Source organism: Danio rerio, chromosome 5, assembly GCF_052040795.2.
Source record: "Danio rerio strain M-AB ecotype USA chromosome 5, GRCz13ab, whole genome shotgun sequence".
Taxonomy (NCBI): domain Eukaryota; kingdom Metazoa; phylum Chordata; class Actinopteri; order Cypriniformes; family Danionidae; genus Danio; species Danio rerio.
In genome coordinates this window covers 39050638-39075497 of record NC_141025.1, presented here as the reverse complement: position 1 = coordinate 39075497, position 24860 = coordinate 39050638, and the positions used below count along the sequence as shown (strand labels likewise).

The 24860-nt window shown below is 37.0% G+C and overlaps 1 protein-coding gene across 2 annotated transcripts; it reads left to right on the top strand.

Annotated features, from left to right (window-relative positions):
• Positions 1 to 1333: 1333 nt before the first annotated feature.
• Positions 1334 to 17879, top strand: arhgap35b (Rho GTPase activating protein 35b). Of its 2 annotated transcripts, none has more exons than XM_087253743.1 (7): positions 1334 to 1977; positions 6981 to 10950; positions 11091 to 11232; positions 11630 to 11707; positions 11902 to 12033; positions 12184 to 12289; positions 15081 to 17879. In XM_087253743.1, the coding sequence occupies exons 2-7, from the start codon at positions 7222 to 7224 to the stop codon at positions 15445 to 15447; spliced, it is 4554 nt and encodes a 1517-aa protein (XP_087109869.1). In that variant the 5' UTR covers positions 1334 to 1977; positions 6981 to 7221; the 3' UTR covers positions 15448 to 17879. The 2 variants fall into 2 exon arrangements, with proteins under 2 accessions (XP_087109869.1, XP_087109870.1); XM_087253744.1 differs by having other exon boundaries at positions 1334 to 1981.
• The last annotated feature ends 6981 nt before the right edge of the window (positions 17880 to 24860 follow it).

Sequence of the window (24860 nt, the reverse complement as noted above, 5' to 3'; positions counted from 1 at the left end):
ATTTTTAGTACAAGTGTGGTTATGTCGGTGACCATCAGACAAGCTAATCCAGCTAAAAATAGTGCTTAAAATGTCACTAAATGCAGTATTTAAACCTCGTAATTAAATAGAAAATTACTGCACAAGGTCCACTTTTTGTAAACAAAAAAAGAAAAGAAGTAGAAGCACCCATTTCACCAGGCTGACCACATGCTTGATATGTGAGAATGATGTCCTGTGGCTGCATATGTGCTGAAGTCATTAAAAAAAGGCCTCCACACTTAATTAATAGCCTAATAAAAAGTGTGTAGTTAATCTGTTACAGCTTTTGCTGTCCTCATTTTTTTTGTTTTCAAAATGTTTTTGTTGAAGTGCCTTGGCTGTTTCCAACCAAAACTGAAGATTTCACATAATGAACAGTGAAGATAATTGACAAGAGTGGATTTAACCAATAAGCGAGGTAAGCGGCCGCTTAGGGCCCCAGGACATCTGGGAGCCATCAATAAATATTGAGAAGTATAAATTATACCTATATAAACTATATATATTACACCGTTTTCTACCATATTTTTTATGGTGAGAGTTAAATACAATTTTAACATAATTAAATATTATTCAACAACCAAATATATTCATTCATTCATTTTCTTGTCGGCTTAGTCCCTTTATCAATCCGGGGTTGCCACAGCGGAATGAACCGCCACAACCAAATATAATACTATTATAATAATGTAATGTTATGTAGTAATAATATATTTATTACAAAATAAAATATCCATCATAAAGCGCAGTCCAGCAGTCAGTTTATTAAAAAAATATATTATTTTTAGATGTAAATTTATTTCAAGAAAACTAATTATTTAAAATGTAGAGATTGCATTCATTTAACATGTTGAAAAGAAGATATAGTGATAAAAATACAGCAATATAAATAAATATTAAAAAAGTAGGGTGCATTTCAAAACTTGGGCCCTATGGCTGGAATTGCTTAGGGCCCTAAAATCACTAAATCCGCCCCTGTATATTGAAGAGCATAAATTGTTTAATTTTGACCTCTACTCTAAAACAAATTATTTAAAGAGTGTAAAATCTGGCAACGTGTTATTCCAGAGCACGTGACGCGCATTATATTTCCAGATACAGCTTCGCACAGTTATTTTTAGACTTGTGTATACGATCAGAATCATCTGCAACAACATCAATCACTGTGTCTGTGAAAGGATGCTGCTTCGCCTTTAGGTCGGCTCTGCGTCCGCGCGCGCGCGCTCCAGCTCGGCTCCTGTAATTGGCTCAGCGCTGTGCTGTTGTCCATGCGCCACTGGGCGAGTCTCGGCTGTCTCAGTAACCCTCCTTTATCCTCAAAAAAGGAGAGCGAAAGAGGGCAGACTCGGAGTTGGGCTCGGGCGGAGGGACCGCCATTATCGGGAGGCTTGGGCAACCACTTTCGCCCTCGCGCAGAATGTACACATCTTAGCATTTCAAAGACACGCGTGGTCCAGATTGCTCGTGATTTGGCAACGAAAAACTGGATGTTGGGTCTCAGTGTAAAGGCATCGCTGCATGCTGTCTGCACACGGCGAAATCAGCGTTTTATGGCCACAACAAAGGGCATTATAATTGATCAAATCCAACGTGCTTAGGCCGGAGGAAGAATTAAAAACAAGCCTTTTTCAACACGGAAACGACTGGCCTCCAAGAACGGACATTTCTTTGTTTGGATATGTTAGCCGTCGCTGGATTTCCACAGCCGTTTCTATGCGAACGCGAGATCTGTAAGTTGCGCCTGACAAAAATATCCCCTGGAAACTGCAAGTCTGTCAAGCCACAGTCAAAGAGCCCCCGGGGAATCTAACGTCCTCTGCTTTTTACCTAGTCTTTTGTTTGCTTTTATTTCTGGTTTCCAACAACATTGGCCGAGCCGGTGGTAAGCCCTCTCGCGGTGGCCTGGCCGAGGAAAGAGGGATTGAGCAGGGAGAAGAAGGACGTAGAAAGGCACTGGTATGTATGTATTCTCAGCGGGGCGTTTCAATAAAAACAACATTAATAAGCAAAGTAAAACGTGTCACCTGCCACTTTACAGTATTCCGTCGTTTAAGAAGCATATGAATCGACTATGTTTCAGTAAGCGGCGTTCGTAGTGCGGTGTGTGCAATTGCATAAAGTGAGGGCTGTCTTTTGTGCAGGCAGCGCCTTGGCTGCATCGAAAACGGATTTAATCTGCACTCTTATAATCTTAGAATGTTGTAAGTTGGCAGCCCTGTTTTTTTCACGTGATGTGAACCTTGCTACTGAATTGCAGAGTATTTAATTGTAGTATATGCAACGTAGAGGAGTTGTTGTATTGTAAGTGTATATTCCCATTGAAATACATGGGGAAAATGTCTCAGACAGTAAAGTGCAATGTTTGTTGCAGAATCACACAGGCAGCTGAGACGCTTAGGAAGGCAATTCTGAAGTATGACATCTGCAGTACGTAGATTTGACTATGCTGGGCCTACTTTTAAAAAATGTCTGTTGTTTTCTTTCTGTAGAGTTTTAACTTTAAGATGAGGATTTTGCTTTACTAATGTGTGTGCATTAAACTCTTAATTTTTCCAATAAACACACTGGACGTAATAGATTTTTTAAATGCAACAAGATGGCAAAAGCCAGTACAGAGCTGTCAGATCATCAGGTTGTCTCTTGGTGTGTCAGCTGAAGGTGAGCCTAAACAGATGGTAGACTCTAATGTCATATAGCAAGCAGTCAAATGGCATTGTCACTTGCACCCATTTGCTCTGCACCCCGGCTTGGGATCTTTTAGTCTGGAGGAGCCCAAACTACGGCCTGCTGGCCAAACTTGGCTCATGTTAACCTTTGATTTGGTCTGCCATCCCATCTGAGAAGTGGAAGAATAATGGGGATGGTTTAGATATTGTCATTTCAAATCTAATGTACCCTTTTGTTTTATGATTAAAAGTTATCTGAAATTCAATGTTTCAATTAAATATTGAAAATTAATCGGATTTAGTTTACTGCTATATAGAGGACAATGCAGAGAGCTTGGTGAGCAAATCAAGTATGTATTCAGTATTGAACTCCACCATTCACCATGTTTTGTATTGCAATATTGCAATAAAATATATTAAAAGTTACTCTGCATTAGTTAATACGATTTAAATTCAAATTACATTTATTCATAAGTATTATGAAATAAATTAGCAACTTAACCATGGCAACTTTTAATATAATTCAGTTTGGTATATTTACCTTCAGCCCACAGCTCATAATAATATTTGGTTTTTGGCCCTTTATATGAAAATGTTTGGGCACCCCTGTTCTAGTCTAAGCTTCATAGTTGCACAGGGTCTGTATTTGAGATGTTGAATTACACTGGGAAAATACAAATAAAAGAGTTTAAATTGCATACCTACTGTTGATTTTATTGATCTTAAATAGCGTATATGTATGTTAATGAAGTGTTTGGTCGAGCATCAAATAAACAAGATATTACAGTATTCTGCATTTTTTGCACCAAACTAAATAAGTGGGTTTGTTTTGATTGTTAGTAAAAACAAGATCTCTTGTTAAAAAAGATTATTTCTATTAAGTATTATGAAATAATATTCACTGAAGAGGTTTACAACTACCCTTGGATAACAGATTAACCCAAAAAACAAAATTGTCTGAAAACTCTATTATTTAGGGCTGTGCAATTTAATCCAAATCGAACTGCAATCGCGATTTGAAACGTTGTGATTAGCTAATCGCAAGAGACTGCAATATGTAATAAATATTTGTATTATTAACTTTCCCCACCCAGAGCAAATGCATGACTGCCGTCCGTTTGTGATAGTCTTACTAGTCAATTGAGTGAGCACACTTTCATTCTGCCCAATCAGAATTGCGCAACTGAACTATGCGGAATGCCCACAATAAAAAAAAAAAAAAAAAAAAAAAAAACAAGGAAAAGACAAACGAGTTGGATGATGGCGTCTGCTGCTTCAGAAGCATTTATAGACTAATTAAGAAAAATATCACATCCGTAATATAGGAATATCTTGGTATCAAAGTCACAGACACCAAACTTAACCAGGGAATTTGTAGGAGCTGTGGCTAAATTGTTGCCACAGCACAAGGAAATACAATAACCAGCACGTAAAAAAACGCCACAGGCTGCTATATCAGGGGCGTCTTGCTAAAAAGTCAACAAAGTATTGCTAGTGACACTCAATCTAGTAGCAAGCAACAGCAAAGTACAATTTCAGAGTTGTTTGCTAATATAAGTTATTATCTTTTCAGTTTTTTTTTTAAACTAACACTCACTGCATTTTAGTAGTAAGAAGCTACAAAACAGAATATTGAGCTGAAGCTTGACCACTAAATAAAATCGCAAATCAAATTGAAATCGAAATCGCTAATCTTTTGTAGAACTAGGAGTATAGAATTTAGGATATAGCTTTTCTCATCTGGAAATGGTGAGATCCGGATTTGCTGCTTGTCTCCTCTTAATGAAGACGCGGCTCTAGTTGGTGTTAATTGTCCTGTCTCCACAGATTTGGTAAGTGAGCGACCAGGGGTCTTTGTTAAGTCAGATGGCAAAGTTAGTTCGTATCGAACTAACTATTACACAGAGTGTAAACATGTAAGCACCACAATCAAACTTACCGTTGTGTAGGATTTTCACCACATTTTGTGAGAGGAATAACACACACGGCTTTCTGACGTTACCTACCGAGTGCATATAAGTTTCCGGAAAATGCAGAGTTTTTTTTTTCCTCTTATTCGCCGTGCAGTAACAAACATTGCATGAAAAATACATGCTTCCAGCCCTTCCTCGAATCAAATATCTCATTTGTCATGAGGTGCATGAATAAAAATCCTTAATGAAAGAGAGAAACTGCAGTTAAAAGTCCACCATTTAATAATTTGTCAAATAATTCTGCTCCTATGACACTCCCCTCTAAACGGAGATGGACACACCCACTTTCCTGACTTTTTTCAAAGTAGAGGTGTGAAAACACCCTGCTGAAACAAGAGGGTTTCATGGCTGAAATTTTGGTCTGTTTTTCAAATCATGGCTTCAGAAGTCATGAAAAAAAACATCATATCAACCACTTATGATGCTTTTATGGTGTTTTGTGTCCTTTTCTGAAGCTTGAAAGCTCCAATCCCCATTCATTGTAATTGCATGAAAAATAGCAATTGCATTATTTTCCATTATAACATCCCCTTCCTTGCATTCTGTGAATAAGCCATAAGCATTTGGAAGGACAAATAAGGAAACTGCAAAATACATAAATAAAATAGAGAAAGCGTTAAATGTTAACAGTTTGTTCACCAGTTCTCATTTATTTATTGTGCTTACCGTTAGATCACACTATTTAATGACTTAAAAATGTAGGCTAAGTGCTAGAGTTCAATAGAGAGGAAGTAAATACCTTGCAGCTTTATACAGTTATATGATATTTTCTGCTTTTATTATGTTTTGTTTTAGTAATTTTGGATGAGGTATTGTTTAATTAAATATTTTATAACCTGATCTATACATAAATCATTCCAGAAGAAACTACATATAACACACAGCAGTGAGATAGCAACCATTTACAAAGCACTTAAAATACCAGAATAAAATCTGACTTTAAACCAAATCACTTTGGTTGCTGGTGGATGCTATTAGGTTTCTGATTCAGATAAAACTACAAATTTGCTGTTGTTTAATATAATGTTTGTTTGTAATATGTGAGACATGTGGTATTTATATTTTGACGTTTTAGAATATATTTACATTTAGTTTCAAATGCAAGTAACTACTTCAGACAACAGAAAACTTGACTTCTGCAAATTAACTTATCAGAAATTTTTGTATTTAAGTGGTTGCACTAACACTGATTAATGATTATAGTATGTTAATTACATGCTGGAATTACGCAGTTATATTGCGTGTATATGTTTATGTCTTTGGGAACATGCTACAGTAGCAAGCAATATATCCATTCTGATTTAAACAGTGCAGTTAAGTAGTATTTACCCATTTAATTTAGTTTAATACCCTTTAAGTGGAGAGTTGTTTAAAAAAATACACACAACTTCCATATTCAATTCAGTACTTGGGAAAAAAAAAGAGAGAGAGAGGTGTTTTGCTCAAAAGTGCCTTTCCCATTAAATTTCACAATGCAAACATGTGTATTTTGACTTTTATGAGTACCACCTGTATTAATTTTTTAACTCAAACCTTTTCTTTTTTTTACTAATACATTAATTATTATAATACACTTATTATTTACTAATAAATTGATTGGAGAAAATAGGTCAGGTTAGGGAAAGTACTAAAATAGTTTGATACCAAACATGGAATATCTTTAATTTACTGTGTTTATTAACAGCATTTTAAAGTGATAACCCCCCCCCCCCCCTCACTATTTATTCTCACTGAAGTGGTTATAAACCTTTTTGCGTTTATTTATTAATGCAAAAGCCTCTAAATGCCATCAGAAGTCTTCATTTAATATGAGCATTTTTCATTTTTTTCCCTGTGTGTTTTCTGATATTTCAATGTTATGGTGATGAATAGGTTGGATGAAAAATCCAATAACACTATATAAACATAGAAGACTGGGAAAAATGCTCATTTTAGAAGAACATTTCAGATGGCATTTAGAGGCTTGCCTCTGTACTCTTCATATTTTGAAGGAAGCTGAATACCTGTAACAAGTGACTTCTATAGTGGGAAAAACAAATGCTCAATGTCAAAAATTATAGGTTTCCAACTTTCATCAAAATATATATATTTTTTGTATTTACAACTTAACAACAAAAGCTGAAACCAGTTTTGAACATTTGAAGGGAAATTAATAATTACAGAATCTCCCATTTTTGGGTGAACCATTTCTTTTGATATCTTTGGCAAGTAATAAAGTAGTAAATAATTCTTTTGAATGTGCCTTTTGGCAAACAAAGTCCATCATTTTGTTGATAATTGGTTTGCTCTCTTTCTCTCTCTCCTTCTCTTTCTCATTTAGGTTGGCCCCAATTCCTGCCCCGCTTCATCAGGCCCCTCTCTTATCACTGATTAGTCCCCTCTAATATGGGCAAAACATGCAAGCAGTTTACTTGATCTGAAAGGATGACTAAAAAATCTGAACTAAGACCTCAATTTTGAATCAAATACCGGGCCCCTTGACTTTAACATTTTATGGACACATTTTAAAGAGACTGCCTCTGTCAGCCTTTGGGGCATGGCAAGATGAATGCCTGTGTACGATGATGATGGCTAAAAAGCAAGAATCCCGGCTGCCAATCTACAACCTTGTTGTTGTTGGCCTGTCGGGAACTGAGAAGGAGAAAGGGCAATGTGGAGTTGGCAAATCCTGCCTTTGTAATCGCTTTGTTCGCCCTAGTGCAGATGACTTCCATCTCGATCACACCTCTGTGCTAAGTACTAGTGACTTTGGTGGCCGGGTTGTCAACAATGACCATTTCCTGTTCTGGGGGGAGGTTGGGAGAGTTTTGGAGGATGGTGCAGACTGCAGAATGCATGTGGTCGAGCAGACAGAATTTATTGATGACCAGACTTTCCAGCCCCATCGTAGCACAGCCTTACTGCCCTACATCAAAAGAGCTGCCTCCACCAAATTGGCTTCTGCGGAAAAACTCATGTACTTCTGCACTGATCAGTTGGGCCTGGAGCAGGACTTCGAACAGAAACAAATGCCTGAAGGCAAGTTGCAGGTCGATGGCTTTCTGCTTTGTGTTGATGTCAGTCGTGGTATGAACCGCAACTTTGATGATCAAATGAAATTTGTCACCAACTTGTACAATCACTTAAGCAAGACAAAAAAGCCTATTGTGCTGGTTCTCACTAAGTGTGATGAGGGTGTGGAGCGATACATCAAGGACTCTCATACCTTTGCCATTACAAAAAAGAACCTGCAAGTTGTTGAGACTTCGGCTCGATCCAATATCAATGTTGACTTGGCTTTTCTTACCTTAATTCAACTCATTGATAAGGGAAAAGGTAAGCCTAAGATCATACCTTACTTTGAGGCATTGAAACACCAGAGTCAACTGATTGCCTCCGCAAAGGACCGCTATGAATGGTTGGTGAACCACATTGTGAAGAATCACAATGAAACTTGGCCAAACATCAGCAGACGTATGCAGACTTCACCCGAATATAAGGAATATGTGTTTTTAGAAGGCACAGGTAAAGCTAAGAAACTATTTCAACAGCACATTCACCGACTTAAACAAGAGCATACTGAAAGACGTCGTAAAGCATACTTGAGTGCTCTTCCACTCGCCTTAAGTAGCTTGGTGTCGGAGTTGGATGAAATTGAGCATTTAAGCTGGTCTGGGGTGCAAAAAGTGCTTGAGTCTAAAAAAGACTTTGATCATTGGTTTGTGGTACTGGACGATGCACCATGGGAAGACACACCACATCTTGACAATATGGAGGATGACCGCATCCCCTTTGATGTGCTAGACACCACGGCTGCTGAAATCCTCTTTGATGCACACCTTGAACACTTGCGCAATGAATGCAAGCGTGCCCAGATGCGTCATGAGTTCAAAGGAAAATTAGCATCTTCACCTTTCGTTACTCCAGGCAAGCCCTGGGAGGAGGCTCGAAGCTTCATCATGAATGAAGACTTTTACCAGTGGCTTGAGGAGCCAGAATATTTGGACATTTATAACCGTCACCAGAAAGCAATCATTGACAGGGCAAAAGAGGATTTTCAGGAGCTTCTGCTGGAGTACTCTGAACTCTTCTACGAACTTGAGGTGGATGCCAAACCTAGTAAAGAGAAAATGGGAGCAATTCAAGAAGTGTTAGGTGAAGAACAACGCTTCAAGGCACTTCAGAAACTGCAAGCTGAAAGGGATGCTTTAGTACTGAAACACATCCATTTTGTTTATCACCCTACGAAGGAAACATGCCCAAACTGCCCACACTGTGTTGACAGCAAAATTGAGCAAATTCTAGCTTCATGCTTCCCTGCACAATATCCTTCCTTTGGAAAGTCGCATATAACTGATGCAAAGGTAGATAGGATCAATCTTGTTATACTGGGCAAAGATGGACTTGCTAGAGAATTAGCCAATGAAATTCGGGCACTGTGTACTAATGATGATCATTATGTGCTTGAAGGACGAATGTATGAGCTTGTCCTTAGGCCAATTGAGGGCAATGTTAGACTTCCTGTTAATTCGTTTCATACATCCACATTTACTCCCCATGGATGCCTGTGTTTGTACAATTCAAAAGAGTCCTTGTCCTATGTTGTAGAAAGCATTGAGAAGTTGCGAGAGTCCACACTTGGCAGAAGGGACAACCATATGGCTCAGCTTGCGTTGTCCCTCTTATTGGTAACTAAAAGAGGTGTTGGAGGACTGAGTGATATTGGTGGTGAGACTGCTCAAGCGTTAATCTCACAGGGTCAGCAAGTAGCCATAAAACTGCAGTGTAACTACCTGGAACCTTCCTCCCCAGGCACTGGTTATGGGCGAAATGTGAATGAAAAGCAGATCAACCAGGTTTTGAAAGCTCTACTTGAAACAAGGAGGACTTCTACATTTCGTAGCTGTTCTCCACCTGCACCTCCACTGCCTCCATGTATTCGAGACTTTCAGCAAGACCAGAGCCCAGAGGCTGATTTGCGTATCGTCATGTGCCTAATGTGTGGAGACTCTTATGACATCGATCAACTTCTTGCACCATTCCTGCTGCCTCAGCATTGCAAGCCAACTTCTCCCCAGACAAGTGGCACTTCAGTGCTGCTAGAACAAACAATTGGTGGCCACAAGCTTACGATTGAGCTTTCTCTGCTGTCTTACCACTCTTCTTTTGCTACTCGGAAGAGTCGACTGGTGCATGGCTACATAGCTGTATATTCTGCTAGCCGCAAGGCTTCTTTTGAAACCTTGTGTGCCTTTTTGTGTGAGGTTCAGGACATCATCCCGGTACAGATGATTGCAGTGGGGGAAACACAGATTGAGCTTCAGGACTCTGAGTCTGCTCGTGAATTGTTAGTCCAAGGTGAAGAGCTGGCACATGAACTTGAAGGACGATTTGGCAGTATTGTCTGTGGTCATGGCGGCGTTGTTGGAGGACTACACAAACTAGACCTTTTAGAACAATTTTTCACAGAAGTATTAGAAAAGAAAACCATAGTTGAAGCCAGCCATATGTATGAAAGCATGGCAGAAGCCAGTAGCACAAATGAGAATGTGTATTCGCCACACTGTGGCTCCCCAAGCCCTGTCACAATGCTGTTAGATTCTGAGGAAGACATGGAAGCTTCCCCGCCTTACCATGATGGCACACTTACCTCTCACGGTGGATTCAAACTGCCTGACCTGGACTCAGGTGACACATTCTCTGTGATCTCTGACCTTAGCACCTTTGAGAACAAGCTAAATAATAAAGTTCCTCCACAAGTGAGACCCAAACCTAGTGTCACATTTGACCTTAGAAAGCCAAGTTTTAACCCCTATGTGGATGGAGTCAGCCACCGCCGTTCCCTCACATCCAATGTGACGTGGCCTCTAGGAGGAGATTATGATCCTTCAGACTATGCTGAGCCAATGGATGCTGTCTCTAAGCCACGCCCCAGCTATGAAGACAGCATATATTCTGTGCCTCATGACAGCACACAAGGTAAAATTATTACTATACGCAATTCAAATCGAATCCACTCCAACGGAGGAGGAAATGGTTCAGACAGTGAAGGGGATGGCAGCTCATTGGAGAGACGTCGCAAGTTTTCAGCAGCAAGGGTTAAGCCACGGCTTTACCGTGATCGTTCCAAACGTCTGGGGAAGTTCAGCAGTTTCCGCACTAGTTTCTCTATTGGTAGCGATGATGAGATTGGCACACTCTCAAGGTCAAAAGAGGATGATGTTTCACCACTGAAGACAGATATAACAAATGAAGAAGGAGAAGATCCCAAAAAGAGAAACATCCTGAAAAGTCTCCGCAGACCAGGCAAAGTAAGTTTTTGAGTATATTATTTATCTTTTTTATACATTTTTAATTGAACTGTCTTTGGAGGCCTATAAATAAGAACAAGCATTGCTAATTGTTTAATTAAATTGTCAACTTAACCTGTATTTATTTTGCTATTTGCTAGAAAGCAAGACCAAAGCCTCGTCATTCCATCTCTAAGCCTTTGGAGAGTAACTACTTTGGAGTGCCTCTGGTCAATGTTGTTTCCTTCGAACGACCTATTCCAGTTTTCATTGACAAGTGTATTCGTTATATTGAAGCCACAGGTACATTTGCTGCATCTGTTTCACCGTCATACTCCCCCCATAACCTTGTGCTTAGGGAACCATATAAGCTTATCATTATCTCAGTGTCCAGTTAAAATTAGACACTTAATGGGCTGTAGCTGTCATAAATCACACCACAGCATTGTATTGCACATTTTTAACCTTTTTGTGACTGGGTTGCAGTTATAATTTATGAAGCAAATGTTGTGGAATAATATTAATGTAAATATAAGAATTGGTAACATTTTACGTACTGTATATTAGAAATAAACATTGTAGTTTGTAGAATTCTTCTGCCAGTAATTTATACTTAATAGTTTAACAATCATAGAAAGAAAATAAACCTCAAAATGATTTGAAATTAGAATTTAAAGTAAAATTGTTCTTTTCCTCATAGGGTTAACAACAGAGGGTATCTACAGGGTAAGTGGGAATAAGGCGGAGATCGAGGGCATGCAGAGGCAGTTTGAACAGGGTAAGTTCAGAATGATTTAAATAGAAACTTGTTGCAGGCTATAGTAATGATGATTGCCTTAAGCTTTTATGGTTTGCTTGGTGCATGCTGACAGGATGTGCATGCTTTTTGATAAATAAGCTCTACTGGTTTTGCTCTCTCTTTTATCTCTTCTTTCTATCCCTCACTCCATCACTATTTTCATTAATGTTTAGACCACAATCTGGACTTTGTGGAGAAGGACTTCACTGTGAACACAGTTGCCGGGGCAATGAAAAGTTTCTTCTCTGAGCTGCCTGATCCTCTGGTTCCTTACAGTTCACAGGAGGAGCTGGTGGAAGCTTTCAGTAAGATTTCACTTTAATAGTGTTTGTGAAGATTAGAATTACATTAATGCATATTCTTAACTGATAAAGCAAGATGGAGTGCCATTTCATCCATAATATGTTCCCTAAGCCTGTGGGATAATCACGTTTTTAATTGTTTTTTGTTCATAGAAATTAATGATCGAGAACAGAGACTTCACACAATGAAGGACGTGTTAAGACGATTTCCCAGGGAGAATTTTGATGTCTTCAAGTATGTAATGAGCCATCTAAACAAGTGAGTGTCAAAACACCTGAAGTCAATATGTTTTGGAGATCTGTTAGAGGCCCTGTATAGACCTGGTTGTGAGATGCACTATTGTTAATTTCTGTGGGTAATGCTAAATATAGGTGTAGATGGAGTCTGAAACATTTTGAGCTTGCCTGCTTTTAATTATATCCAGAGATGTACAAAAATGTATTCAATCAGATTGCATTTATTGTGTAGATGAAAAGTTGTTGATGTTTGTCTGCCATTTTCTGTTTGGACCTCATGCGTGAATGTGCCAGTCACTTAATCCAGTGTGAAATTATATATTTTAGCAGGCAGGTAGGACAGCTTATCACATCCTGACTAAATGTTTTGATAGGACAAACTTCTCTTGCTGTTACATCTTCCACAGTATATTAAAATTCATATACATTTGGACCACTTAATTCAAGTCAAAGTCAAAAGTCAAAGTCAGTTTGTTGTCAATTAAACCACATATCAAGGACATACTGAGAATCAAAATTGCGTTACTCTTCGACTCTAGGTGCCTAACATGTAATATTGATACAAAAAAGCAGAATTTAAAAAAGAAATTACAATCAATACTAGGCATGGGATGATAACTTTTTTCAAGGTCATACCACAGTTTGGAAAGTCAAGGTTTTAAAACAATTTATTCTGCTATACCGTTCCTAAGGGATGTATAAGATTTTTTATTTCCTTTTTTCCTTTCTTTTTTTAAACTGTAAAGAAATCTGTGTTTTGGAGACTAATGAACACAGTAGAAGTCTATGAATTATTTTTATTATTTAACTTGACATGTTTACTGCTCCAAATTATTTGTTTTCAAAGGGGAAAAAAAGTGTTGTTTTTTACCCAGACATTTAAAAAGAATATATTTCAGAGCAGCCCTGATTACACATATAGTATAATCTAAAAATATGAGTAAAAATAAAAATGTTTAAACAATACAATTACACTTGAGGGCATACGGCAAGGAGTGCAAACCAGAGTATTGCAGATTGTATCAGATACAAAAAGCTTTTTAAACTTGATAATTATGATAAAGTGACAGTGTCCTAATAGTATACAAGGAGTTTTTATGAGGTAACTAACAGTCTAATGTTACACAAAGTGACTGGTGCAGATGTATGCATAAGTGTGTGTGTTTGCATGATTGCTTTCAGGATGTGGAGACTTTCACCCAGCAAAACAAAAATTGTTTCTGAAGACAATCCCTTTTCCACCTTTAAGCTTTACAGAATGAGCTACCAAAACACGCTAGTCAGACATGATTTGCTCTCTGAAATTAGGTTCAACAAGTAAAAACAAGAATGTTGAAAGCACAATGTTTTTTTAACAGTCCTTAATCATGAAACCCACAGCATTAACACAGGTTTTCATGTCCCAAATTCTTAGAATGCATTATTTGTGTTTCCATTCACTAGTGAACCATTTCACTGAATGGTATGGTACTGTTCGATACACTTTTATGGCTGTTTCCACTGTCAAAAGGTACCAAAAAGCGAACCGTATTGTAACACTTTTTGGGTACCCTTTCTAAAGGGTACCTAGCACAACAATAGGGAACCAAAAGGCAGAGCTAGATGCACAGCTGAATGCTATTGGTTTACAGAGATGCGTCTCTAGCGCATACACAAGCCAGGGGAATGAAAACAAAGGAAGCGCCAGTTTCAAATACACAGCCGAGAGATTACACCATAATTATATATATACATATATAATTATATATATACATACATACACATATATGAACCAAGAAGAAGAGCAGAATCTACCCTGTGCCCCATAGTTGTTTATGGGACGTTACGCTGCACATCTATATTTGAAATAACAAACTGCTTGAGCTGATAATAACGTGCACTTCATTATTGAAGAGTTTCTGACATCCGATCCTTTCAGAAATGGACAAACGTGAGAATGACACGTGAAAAAACAAAGGAGCAAATGATTTTTTTAGCAACCTAAACCATGAACAAACTGCCCTGTTTCACTATTATCATCATTTTTTGGACTATTATGAACTCTGAATGACAGAATTACTTTCTAACCAGAGGTTACATGTGCTGGTGAAGATTAAAGACACAGATAAGAGGTTTGCACTTACTGACATATATGAACCAAAATTAGGACTAAATGTCGGCTGTGTGTAGTTTTTCAGTAATTGGTAACATATCGGAGACTGAAGGGTCTGTATTTGTTCATATATGTTGCATTTATTTCATATAATTGCAGACATCACAGTAGGCTATTTTGCATTGAACTGCAGTTATAATCAAATTATGTAAATATAAAAGTTAGTAATGAATATTTATACACAAGTAGTTATGTGTATAAAGCTTCTGTTTTGTAAGAAGTGCTTCTCATATGGTATGTGAACGACCCGTACAGCTTACTTTGACATTTCCTGACATTTGACATTTTTGAGCGACAATGACGCTGACTCAAACTTTGTCATATACCACGCCACCATACCACCATTAATACCCTTTTGGTAGTGGAGACGCAAGCCTGATAAAGGTGACCCGTTTCGTACCGTACTGAACCACTTTGTGAAAAGTAGGCATAAGCTAATTTGCAAAAATATTTTGAAAGAAAATGTTCATATATACATCCACCCCATAGACCATCTGGTAAGTTAAATGAGGAAAGTGGTCAAAGTGGACAGATTGATAAATCAAGTGTTAACAGAAATATGCCCCAAAATATCTACATCTGATCTAATTGCAAAAAAAAAAAAAAAAAATCTGGCCAAATGTAAAAGATTCCATAGCTTAACTGTTTCTTTTTTTCTTAGGGTTGGTCAGTGGAACAGAGTCAACTTAATGACCAGTGAGAATCTCTCCATCTGTTTCTGGCCAACACTGATGCGGCCAGACTTCACTTCTATGGATGCCCTGACCGCCACACGCACCTACCAGACAATCATCGAGACGTTTATCCATCAATGTGCTTTCTTCTTTTACAACCAGCCTCCTGCTGAATCGCCCACTGGCCTATTCGGCCAGCCTGGACCAATGGTGCCCTGTGGATTGCCCCCATCCCCCACAGCTGCTCCTTCTTATTGCCCTTCGACCCCACATTTTACCCCTCTTCTTCAGTCCCCGCCTCATTCTCCCCCCCAGAGCCCACACTCCGCCCCTGCAGAACCACAAACACTGTGAGCTGGGGGACAATAAATGATGTGGCCCGTTATTTAACCATACATACACTCAGATACGTCAATGCATGCTTACACATCTACATACACAGACACGCACACACACACAGACATATCTAAATGCCTCTAAAACATGTAGCTTGTTTTGGTCAGTGTTTGTGAAAAAGTTGAGCTCTCAGTACTTGCTGTACATCAGGGATGCTCAAGACCTTTCTGCTGCGTTTAGTTCCAACCTGCTCTGAATAACGTCTGTAATTTTTAATGTACCCCAAAACCTCAGTTTCGGGTGTGTTTGATTAGTATCTAAACTCTTTATAGGACTGCAGTTATTAACACATATCACACACCAGACAAAGGTCTGTGCGCTTATGAACTCTTGAACATTGTAACCAACAAAGACTCCAATCACCTCCATTTCGTTTATTACAGAAGGGGGACGCCGGTGTCATTTCATGAGAGTGAATATACAGTAGCTGTTCTAATCAAGAAGGATATGAGTTATTTTGAAGGATCTTCTCTTCCTCTCCTTAGAAGGTGATCAATTTTGCAACAATTTTAAACCCAGTTTTGTTCTATTGTCATCTCTATTTGGATCTATTAGGACACTATTGTCATAAAAAAACCATGAAGCACTTACACGTTCAACCTTTCATCATTTTATGGAGAATAATAGAATGACCTCTTCCTTATTTTCTGTCTTTTAAGAAGATGAATGAAATCACTTTAGCTGCAACCATATTCACCACTTTGCCTGGCTGTTGTTCCACTTTACCGTCCGCCATGCCTCTGTATGTTAAGTTACAAACACCAAGTATCCAGTGGATTTTAGAGGATGTTTGTTGTGAATTGCCAGCTTTGAAGACTTGAAGCTCTGATAGGCTAGAAGGTGATGTCAATGAGGATTTGCTTTGCTGAAAGTCTCCTGTGGATCCCGGCTCATAAATTCACCTAATGGGAGTGTGTGTGCCCTTTCTTTGAAGGCTGGGATTTAAATGGCAGCGGTATCACGTGGTTTTAGGGAATGCACTTCCAGTTAGCGCTGGTGAAGGGCTCAAGATCACTGAGACTGCAGATTTACTTCGACCCTTAAACTCTTTTGAGTCAGCAGCTCAAAACCCTCACACCTTAATTTTGAACTCATGGTATTAAAAAAAAAATCAAGATTAAGGCCTTTTTTCTGATGCCCAGTCTGACTGTTTTAAAAAATGTCATTGTTTTTACTTTATCTAAAGCACTTTTTCGTCTTTTTATATAGACCTGTGAACGCTGGCACTGACTGATGATTGGTTTCGATTTTTTTTTTTTTTTTTTGCCATCAATGTTTAAAAGATCAATGAACTTAAAGGTGAATGTGGAGCAGTCACAGATTAAGCATAATCTTGGTCAAAAGTTCACTCTTGATGATTCTGCATTCATTAGCTTGTCTTTTGTCTACTGTCATGCACTTAGATCTCTTGTAAAGCCTGAACGTTAATCACCATTTTCCCTTTTGTCATCTGCATTTAACGGAAATCAAATGACTCAGTTTATCTCTTGTTCTGCTTTCACCATCTCAATCTGTCTGAAATCCTTCTGGACAAATCCATAATGTATAAAGACGCAACTGATTGAGTGTAGATTGTATGTATATTACCATAATACCTTTATTTAATTTTTTTCTCTTAAACCGCAAAGCTTCTGCTGTGAAGGAAATTATTCCTAAGCATAATTTTGCTTGAAGTGTCACTTCCTATTTCTATCCAGCCAAGGTAGAAAAGCTGAAGTACCAAAGTAGTGCAATGTGGTTGAAGAGGGTTCAACACCAGTTGTAAATATTTTGATGACGGGTTTGGAATGAGTTATGTCGGATTCAACAAATAGTATTTGACAAATAGCCCAAATGGTGAAACTTTGATGATTTGAACACGCTTTCGTTCATGGTCCTTTTCGTTCTGCGTATCTGCTGCTTTTCTACCAGGCTGAGAAAGACTGAAAGAATCCCAACGTTACTTGAAGAATGCTGTTTTTCTTTCAATATTGAGATGCAGCTTGAAATTTCTAGGATTACCAACTCATTTCAGCCATCTGTATGTGTGTGTGTGTGTGTGTGTGTTTATTTGTAAGAATACAAGCTAATGTAATTAGTCATGAAAAGGATGGGTAACTGTGATGACGGTTATCATAATGGTTAAAAGAATTGAGGCCATTCAAGAGTGCCACAAAATGTTCTATTATGTAGAAGTGTTTGTAGAAGTAGAGCTTCTTTGGATTTGTAACTTTGCTTTTGATCTAAAGTACTGAGTACTTGCTCATTTTCTGTCTGCTGTTACATTGTGTTAAGCCCAGAATGTGGAATAATTTGAAGTCATTCAAACAATTGAAGTGTGCACTGTTGCACCTCACCAAACCTGACCTGCTGAGTTTACTTACCTGGAATAAATGAACGTGCCCTATAAACTGCTAAGTGAGATTTAGTCAAAATTCTGGATTACATGTGACAGCTGTCGACATACTGATCTGAAGGTTATAGAAATTATTCACTAAAATAATAATAATAATAATTTGCTGTTAACTTGCTCACCTTCACCATCCATCCAAGATGAAGATGAGTTTTCTCAAAGAATTTTTGGAAACAGGCTTATTTTACAACTAGATGACAGTTAAGGTTTAACAGTTTTGAATCTATTGATTTAGCATATCTCCACGTCAGGCAGATACACTATGTTTAGCTCAACATAAATCATGGAATCATATTAGACCAGGGGTGCCCATGCGCAGTCCTGGAGAATTTATCTCCAACACACTTGCCAGGACGTTTCTAGTATATCTGGTAAGAGCTTAATTAGCTGGTTTTGGTGTGTTTGATTAGGGTTGGAGATAAACTCTCCAGGACACTGGCCCTCCAGGACAGAATTTGGACTCCCAAGTATTAGACCATTAGCATGTCCCTAAACAAATTTCAAAAAACATTGCAAAGAATACTGTTCTGAAATTTTTTTATTAATGTAAAAGTAAAAATGTGCAAATATAAAAGCAACTTCACCTCAGTAAAAGTGTTTAAATATATATATATTTTTTTGTTTAGAGCTTGAGCGTTCTGTAGTTACATCATGTACTAAAACCTATGTAGAACAAAACGTTGCTCTTTTCTAGTGTGATATCGCTATCAGAAGAATTTAGACTCTCATTCCAGTGTGGTAAACAAGAAACTTTGCTGCTGTACCATGGCTGCAGCAGGCACAATGATATTACATGATGCTTTTACATAACTGGGGCTATTTGCAGGCACTGCGTAATATCATTGTGCCTGCTGCAGCTAAGTGTATTGATTATTACACTGGAATAAGAGTATAGTTTCTCGACATACACTTTAAAAATTCTGGGTTCCACACAATCCATTTTTGTAGAGACAACATAAAGGAATTAAATTAACTTATTAGTTTTTACCAATTTAAATGGATTAAACATAAAACAGTCAAGTTGTCCCCCCAAAAATAAAATAAAATATGTGTTGTTTTAGCTAATTTTAAATAAGTATATGAAACTAGAGCTGCACACTAAACAATGCTGGGTTCCACATGACCTCTTCATGTTGTTCCAATGTAAATTGATTAAGTTGTAGGTTTGTACAATTTTAAATTGATTGAACATATAACAGCTAAGTTGTCCCCCCAAAAAACTCTTATTATAGTTTGAACATGCAGCAAAAAAAAAATTTCAGTGCACAATAAATCGATTTAGCATCGATATCGCACAACGAATCCTTCCAATTGATATAACATTATCCTTTTTTTTTCCAAATAGAGATTAAGTCATCTGATGAAATTGTATTCATATCTCAATATATATAGCGCAAAATAAAAAAAATATTGTAATGTTAGATTTTTCCAATATTGTGCAGCTCTAGTTCAAACAAATGACAAACATCATTTTTGGAGTGCAGTCTAGAAAATAGCAACTTTTCATTTTGCATCTGCTTTATTATATAGGATAACTAAGATATACTATGACTAAGATGTTTCTGCTAAAACTGTGGTTCTTGGTGATTCATAAAATGCAAGGCAATGCCTTTCAGCACTTTCAGTCAAATAAATAATAATTAGCATCTGTTTTTCCTGATGACACACTTGATTGAGGTCTTGTGAAGTGAAAAGGTCTGTGCAATAAAGTGAACATTATAACAACATATTTACCTTAAATCCACAGCTTCTGCTCATTCCTTTGACATGTGATAATATCTGAACATCACTTTTATAGTACTTCAAATTATTCTCAGGAGCCACAGATATTCATCTTGTTTTGCATACGTTTTGACTTTTTATTTACTCTTAAAGCTTATTTAATGGCTTTAAGTGACTCCATAAGGACCACAGTTTCAGTTAAAAATCTTGTTTCATTTACTACTGAAGAAGAAAGTCACTTTCATATTGATCTGAGGGTGAGTAACATAACAGCAAATTCAGTTTTTTGTGCAAACCATTTTCAGCATAAACCCTAAACATTTTTTCTTTATCAGAGCCTTTATAGACTATTCTACATGACATTGTTTCATACTACTGTCAAAAAAATCTAATGTTAATGTAACCATAAAGTGATCATTCGTATTAACTAATTGAAGTCCATCATTCAAAATAAATGAATGTTCTGCTGCCCTCTTGTGGACATAAGTTTATTAGCAGGTATGTTTAGAGATTGAATATTGTTTTTGTTTGCGTTTTTAATGTAAGCGACGTATGAGCCTGTTCATAGCTACTCTATTTTGTTATGTGGTCTAGTTTGTGTGAGAAATGACTCACAAACACACACACACCACCCATTTTCATCCTCTTTCTGGTGCCTTTAGTTTATATTTATTAGCTGAGCAGCTCTTTCCGCTGTGAATAGTTGGTTTACTTCCTTTCATGTTGAAAAGAAACAACATTTACGTTATGCTTTAAAGAAGGCTTTGAGGAGATATTTCGCTGACAGTGGGTCTATAAGGACGTGGCTCACCTGGTGTATTTGTACAGCTCAAATCAAGGACTTTTCAGAGTTACTGCAGTGACAGCCTGGTTGTGTGTTAGGAATATGAAACACACTGCCTTTTAGTTAAGCATAACTTGTTTCTTTCATATATGAACAAAAGATGATAAAAAAAAGTCTTGGTGCTTAGTCTCTTGCTTCTTATTTAAGCTTTTTTTATGGTGTTAGTATAGTAGCATGCATGACCGAAGATCTATACAGGGAGGTTTTTGCTGCTTTCAGTATTTCCAAATATAAGTCTGATTATGTATTTAATTATGAAGAAGAAGAAAAAAAACTGCAAAATGATCCTGTAATGAAAGAGGGTCAGGAGGGCTTTAAATAAATGACGACGGACAATAAATGAAGTTTTGTTACATGTACGATGTTCTCATTGTTTTGTTTTCTTTAGATGGAGTGACATTCCACTGATATGATGGTCTCTCCAGGATTTGTAAGGGCTATATATGAGCAATATCACACGAGTAGGAGTGCTTTATGGCTGTATATTGGCACTGGTGGGAGGTGTGTGTTGGCTCGAGGCCATAGGCCGAGTGCCTTAGTGCCCCCCACTAGTGCTGATATACAGCCTATCGCACTGCTATGAGTGTGATATTGCGCTTATACAGCAGTTTGATGTCATAATTATGTGTATAAAAACGAAATCAAACACGGAGACTCAAAAACCGTTACTTTCTTCCACCATTCATTCACATCTGCTACTGACGTCAGAACAGCAGAAACCTTTGGGAGTTCACAAACATCATCTTAGAGCTAGTATTTATATGACTCTCTAGTATAATATCTAAAGTGATGACAAAACAGCTGATTTTTGCTCACGTTTTAATATTATAAGGCTAAACGTCATAAAATGCCATCAGTCTACAGAGATTTCCCACTATTTCTCTGTTGCAATCGGGATTTCACAATAACCACAAAAGGCTAGAGCAAAGTAAAGACTATCAGTTTCTGTGCCATAAATACAGCACTACAAAATACAAAAAGAGAGATCGACTCAGAGCGACACTTACCTGATTTGTTCAGCTGTAGTTTGAAATTTTTGCTGAGATAATGCAGTTGTTCTCCCCCAAGCACTTTTTATGCAGTCTCTGTAGCCATCTTGTGGAGAAACATCAACTGTCACTTTCTTTGGTCTGGTCAGACAGGCTGATGGCAGTCGATGCACTGAATCCAGAGGTGGGTAGAGTATCCAAGACCTATACTCAAGTACAAGTACTTGCGGAAATTTTTACTCAAGTAAAAGTAAAAGTAAAAATCTTAAAAGTTATTTGAGTACGAGTAAAAAAAAGTATTTGATGAAAAATTACTCAAGTAAATAGTTACTAGTTACTTTTCATATATATATATATATATATATATATATATATATATATTATACACATTTTCATAGTATCTTTCTGGAGAAGATCTTGTTTTATATCAGCCAAAATAAAAGCAGTTTTTAATGTTTTATAATCATTTTAAGCTCATAATTATTAGGCCCCTTAAGCAATATTTCTTTTGATTGTCTACAGAACAAACCATTAATTACCCTATAACTTGTCAAATTAACCTGGTTAAGCCTTTAAATGTCACTTGAAAAATCGTCACCTTAGAAATAAGGTTCTATCTGTTAATAAATCAATTTTAACAAAAATGTCAGATAGAACCTTAATTCTAAGGTGACGAAATATCTAGGATCTTCAAAAATATCAACTCAAACATTATGTACTGTCATGGCAAAGATCATCCGTTATTAAAATGACATATTAAAACTATAGAAATGTGTGGATAATATCTTTCTGTTAAAGCAATTGTGTGTTAAAAATTTATGTTTAAATGGTTAAATGACTAATGTGTGCTGGGCAGTTATTCCATTAAAAAGCAGTTTCTTTTATAGTTACCATTATTTTATAGTTATCCCATAGTTACCATTAATAAGGTCTAAAAATATGGTTAATATTGACACTTACCACGTATTTTTTTTTTTCAGATCGGAGCTGTAACTCATGTATATGTCAGTTCGAGGCGTGCATCGCATTATGAAACTATTCTTGTTGACATCTTGGAGTAAAAACATAGACTGAACTTGAGGCTGGGTGACCTGGTCCGATAAACTCACTGCAGAGACAGTGTGACTGTCCCTCACGGAACCGCAGATGGTGAGCGGGCCCACAGTATAAACTCTTACGTCTTCCTAGACTTCAGCCATTATTTCAAAAGGCGCGCGCGCTCTAACCGAAAGCGGACACGCATCTCTATAGCAACCTCTCGCAACACAACCTCTCCAATATTTGCAAACAAGTAATATGAATCATATATTTTTTTTCCTTGGCAGTAACGGAAGAACGCCGCCAAATGTAGCGAAGAGGGTGATTTTTCTCTAATAATTTACTTGAGTAAAAGCACACATATTTAAATGTACTAAAAAAAGTACTCATTACCCAATAATTTTACTCAAGTAGGCCTAAATGTAACTCGTTACTACCCACCTCTGACTGAATCTGATGTTTGTAAATTATAAATATATAAAAAAGGCACTATTCTTATAAATAAACTGCATAGCTGCAACTAAACAATTACATTCTCTACTAAAAAAGCTGGCGAGGCAGTGGCGCAGTTGGTAGTGCTGTCGCCTCACAGCAAGAAGGTTGCTGGGTCGCTGGTTCGAACCTCGGCTCAGTTGCCGTTTCTGTGTGGAGTTTGCATGTTCTCCCTGCCTTCGCGTAGGTTTCCACCGGGTGCTCCTGTTTCCCCCACAGTCCAAAGACATGCGGTACATGTGAATTGGGTAGGCTAAATTGTCCATAGTGTGAATGTGTGTGGATGTTTCCCAGAGATGGGTTGTGGCTGGAAGGGCATACGCTGCGTAAAAAAAACTTGCTGGATAAGTTGGCGGTGCATTCCGCTGTGGCTACCCTGGATTAATAAAGGGACTAAGCTGACAAGAAAATGAATGAATAAAAAAGCCTCTAAAAAAGCCTCAAAAGTACTTTATGTTGTCCAACAGCAGCAATATTTGTCAAACTGTTGAGTGTTCTTGTGTTATACAGGGTGAGGCTGTAGTAGTGCTGTTATTTGCAGAATATCGCACAGCTATTAGCCAATCAGATTCAAGAAAAGAACTGTTGTGGGTGTATATATATTATCCCCCTTTGATTTTTTTCTTTTTTAAATATTACCCAAAATTTTGTTTAACAAAGCAAAGAAATTTTTAAAGTATGTCTGATCATATTTTTTCTTCTGGAGAAAGTCTTATTTGTTTTATTTCAGCTAGAAAAAAAGCAGTTTCTATTTTTTTAAACACCATTTTAAGATCAAAATTAGCCCCTTAAAGCTATATTTTTTTTAGTCTACAGAACAAACCATCGTTATACAATAACTTGCCTATTTACCCCAACCTGCCTAGTTAACCTAATTAACTTAGTTAGGCCTTTAAATGTCACTTTAAGCTGTATAGAAGTGTCTTGAAAAATATCTAGTCAAATATTATTTACTGTCATCATGGCAAAGATCAAATAAATCTCTTATTAGAAATGAGTTAGTAAAACTATTATGTTTAGAAATGTTTTAGAAATTGGGGCAAAAAAAACAGGGGGGCTAATAATTCAGGGGGCTAATAATGTTAATGACTTTTACTAAAGATGTTTTTTAATTTCTTGTTCACAAATGCTGCATTTATTTAAACAAAATAAACTTTAAAACGATTGAAAGAAATGCATCACAATGCATTTCTGTGATGGTAACTCTGAATTTTCAGATCGAAAGTTAAAAGTAGAATACGTTTTGGGTAATGATTTTTGTTTTCATTCTTGCAGAATAAAAAAAACTGTATTAAATAAATAAATAAATAATTATTATTATAAAATATTATATTTAAAAATATACATTTTATAAACTATAACTTTAAAGTTTTGAATGGTTATACATTTACTGTATGTTTACTATCAGCTGTGATGATTATATTGCATATATTCACACCCATAGTGGTCAGCATCTTATTTATAATTGATGTTTACAATAACTGAGTTTCTATTGAGTGTCAAATCTAAAGTATACTTTTAATATTCCATAAGTTCATCATATTAATATAAATACAAAGCTTGTTTTAAGAAAAAAAATGTTCATTAAAATGAGTGTACTAATTTGTTATTATCATTATTACATTATTTGGGATACTACTTTATGATATCATCTTGCGATCACACCACTGCAAAATGGATCAGTGGTTTTGCTTTGAGAACACAAATTGGTGTTGCTTTCGAGAATATTTTCTGCCTATACTCTGTATAGACTTTTTACAAAACTAAACATATGTAAATAATGTTGATTATTACAGTTTAACACAAATTTAAACTCCCTCTGCATTTCTTTCTCATTTAAATAGCTGATTTTTTTTGAAAATATAGACTGCAATGTAGCAGAAAAACTCCAGCA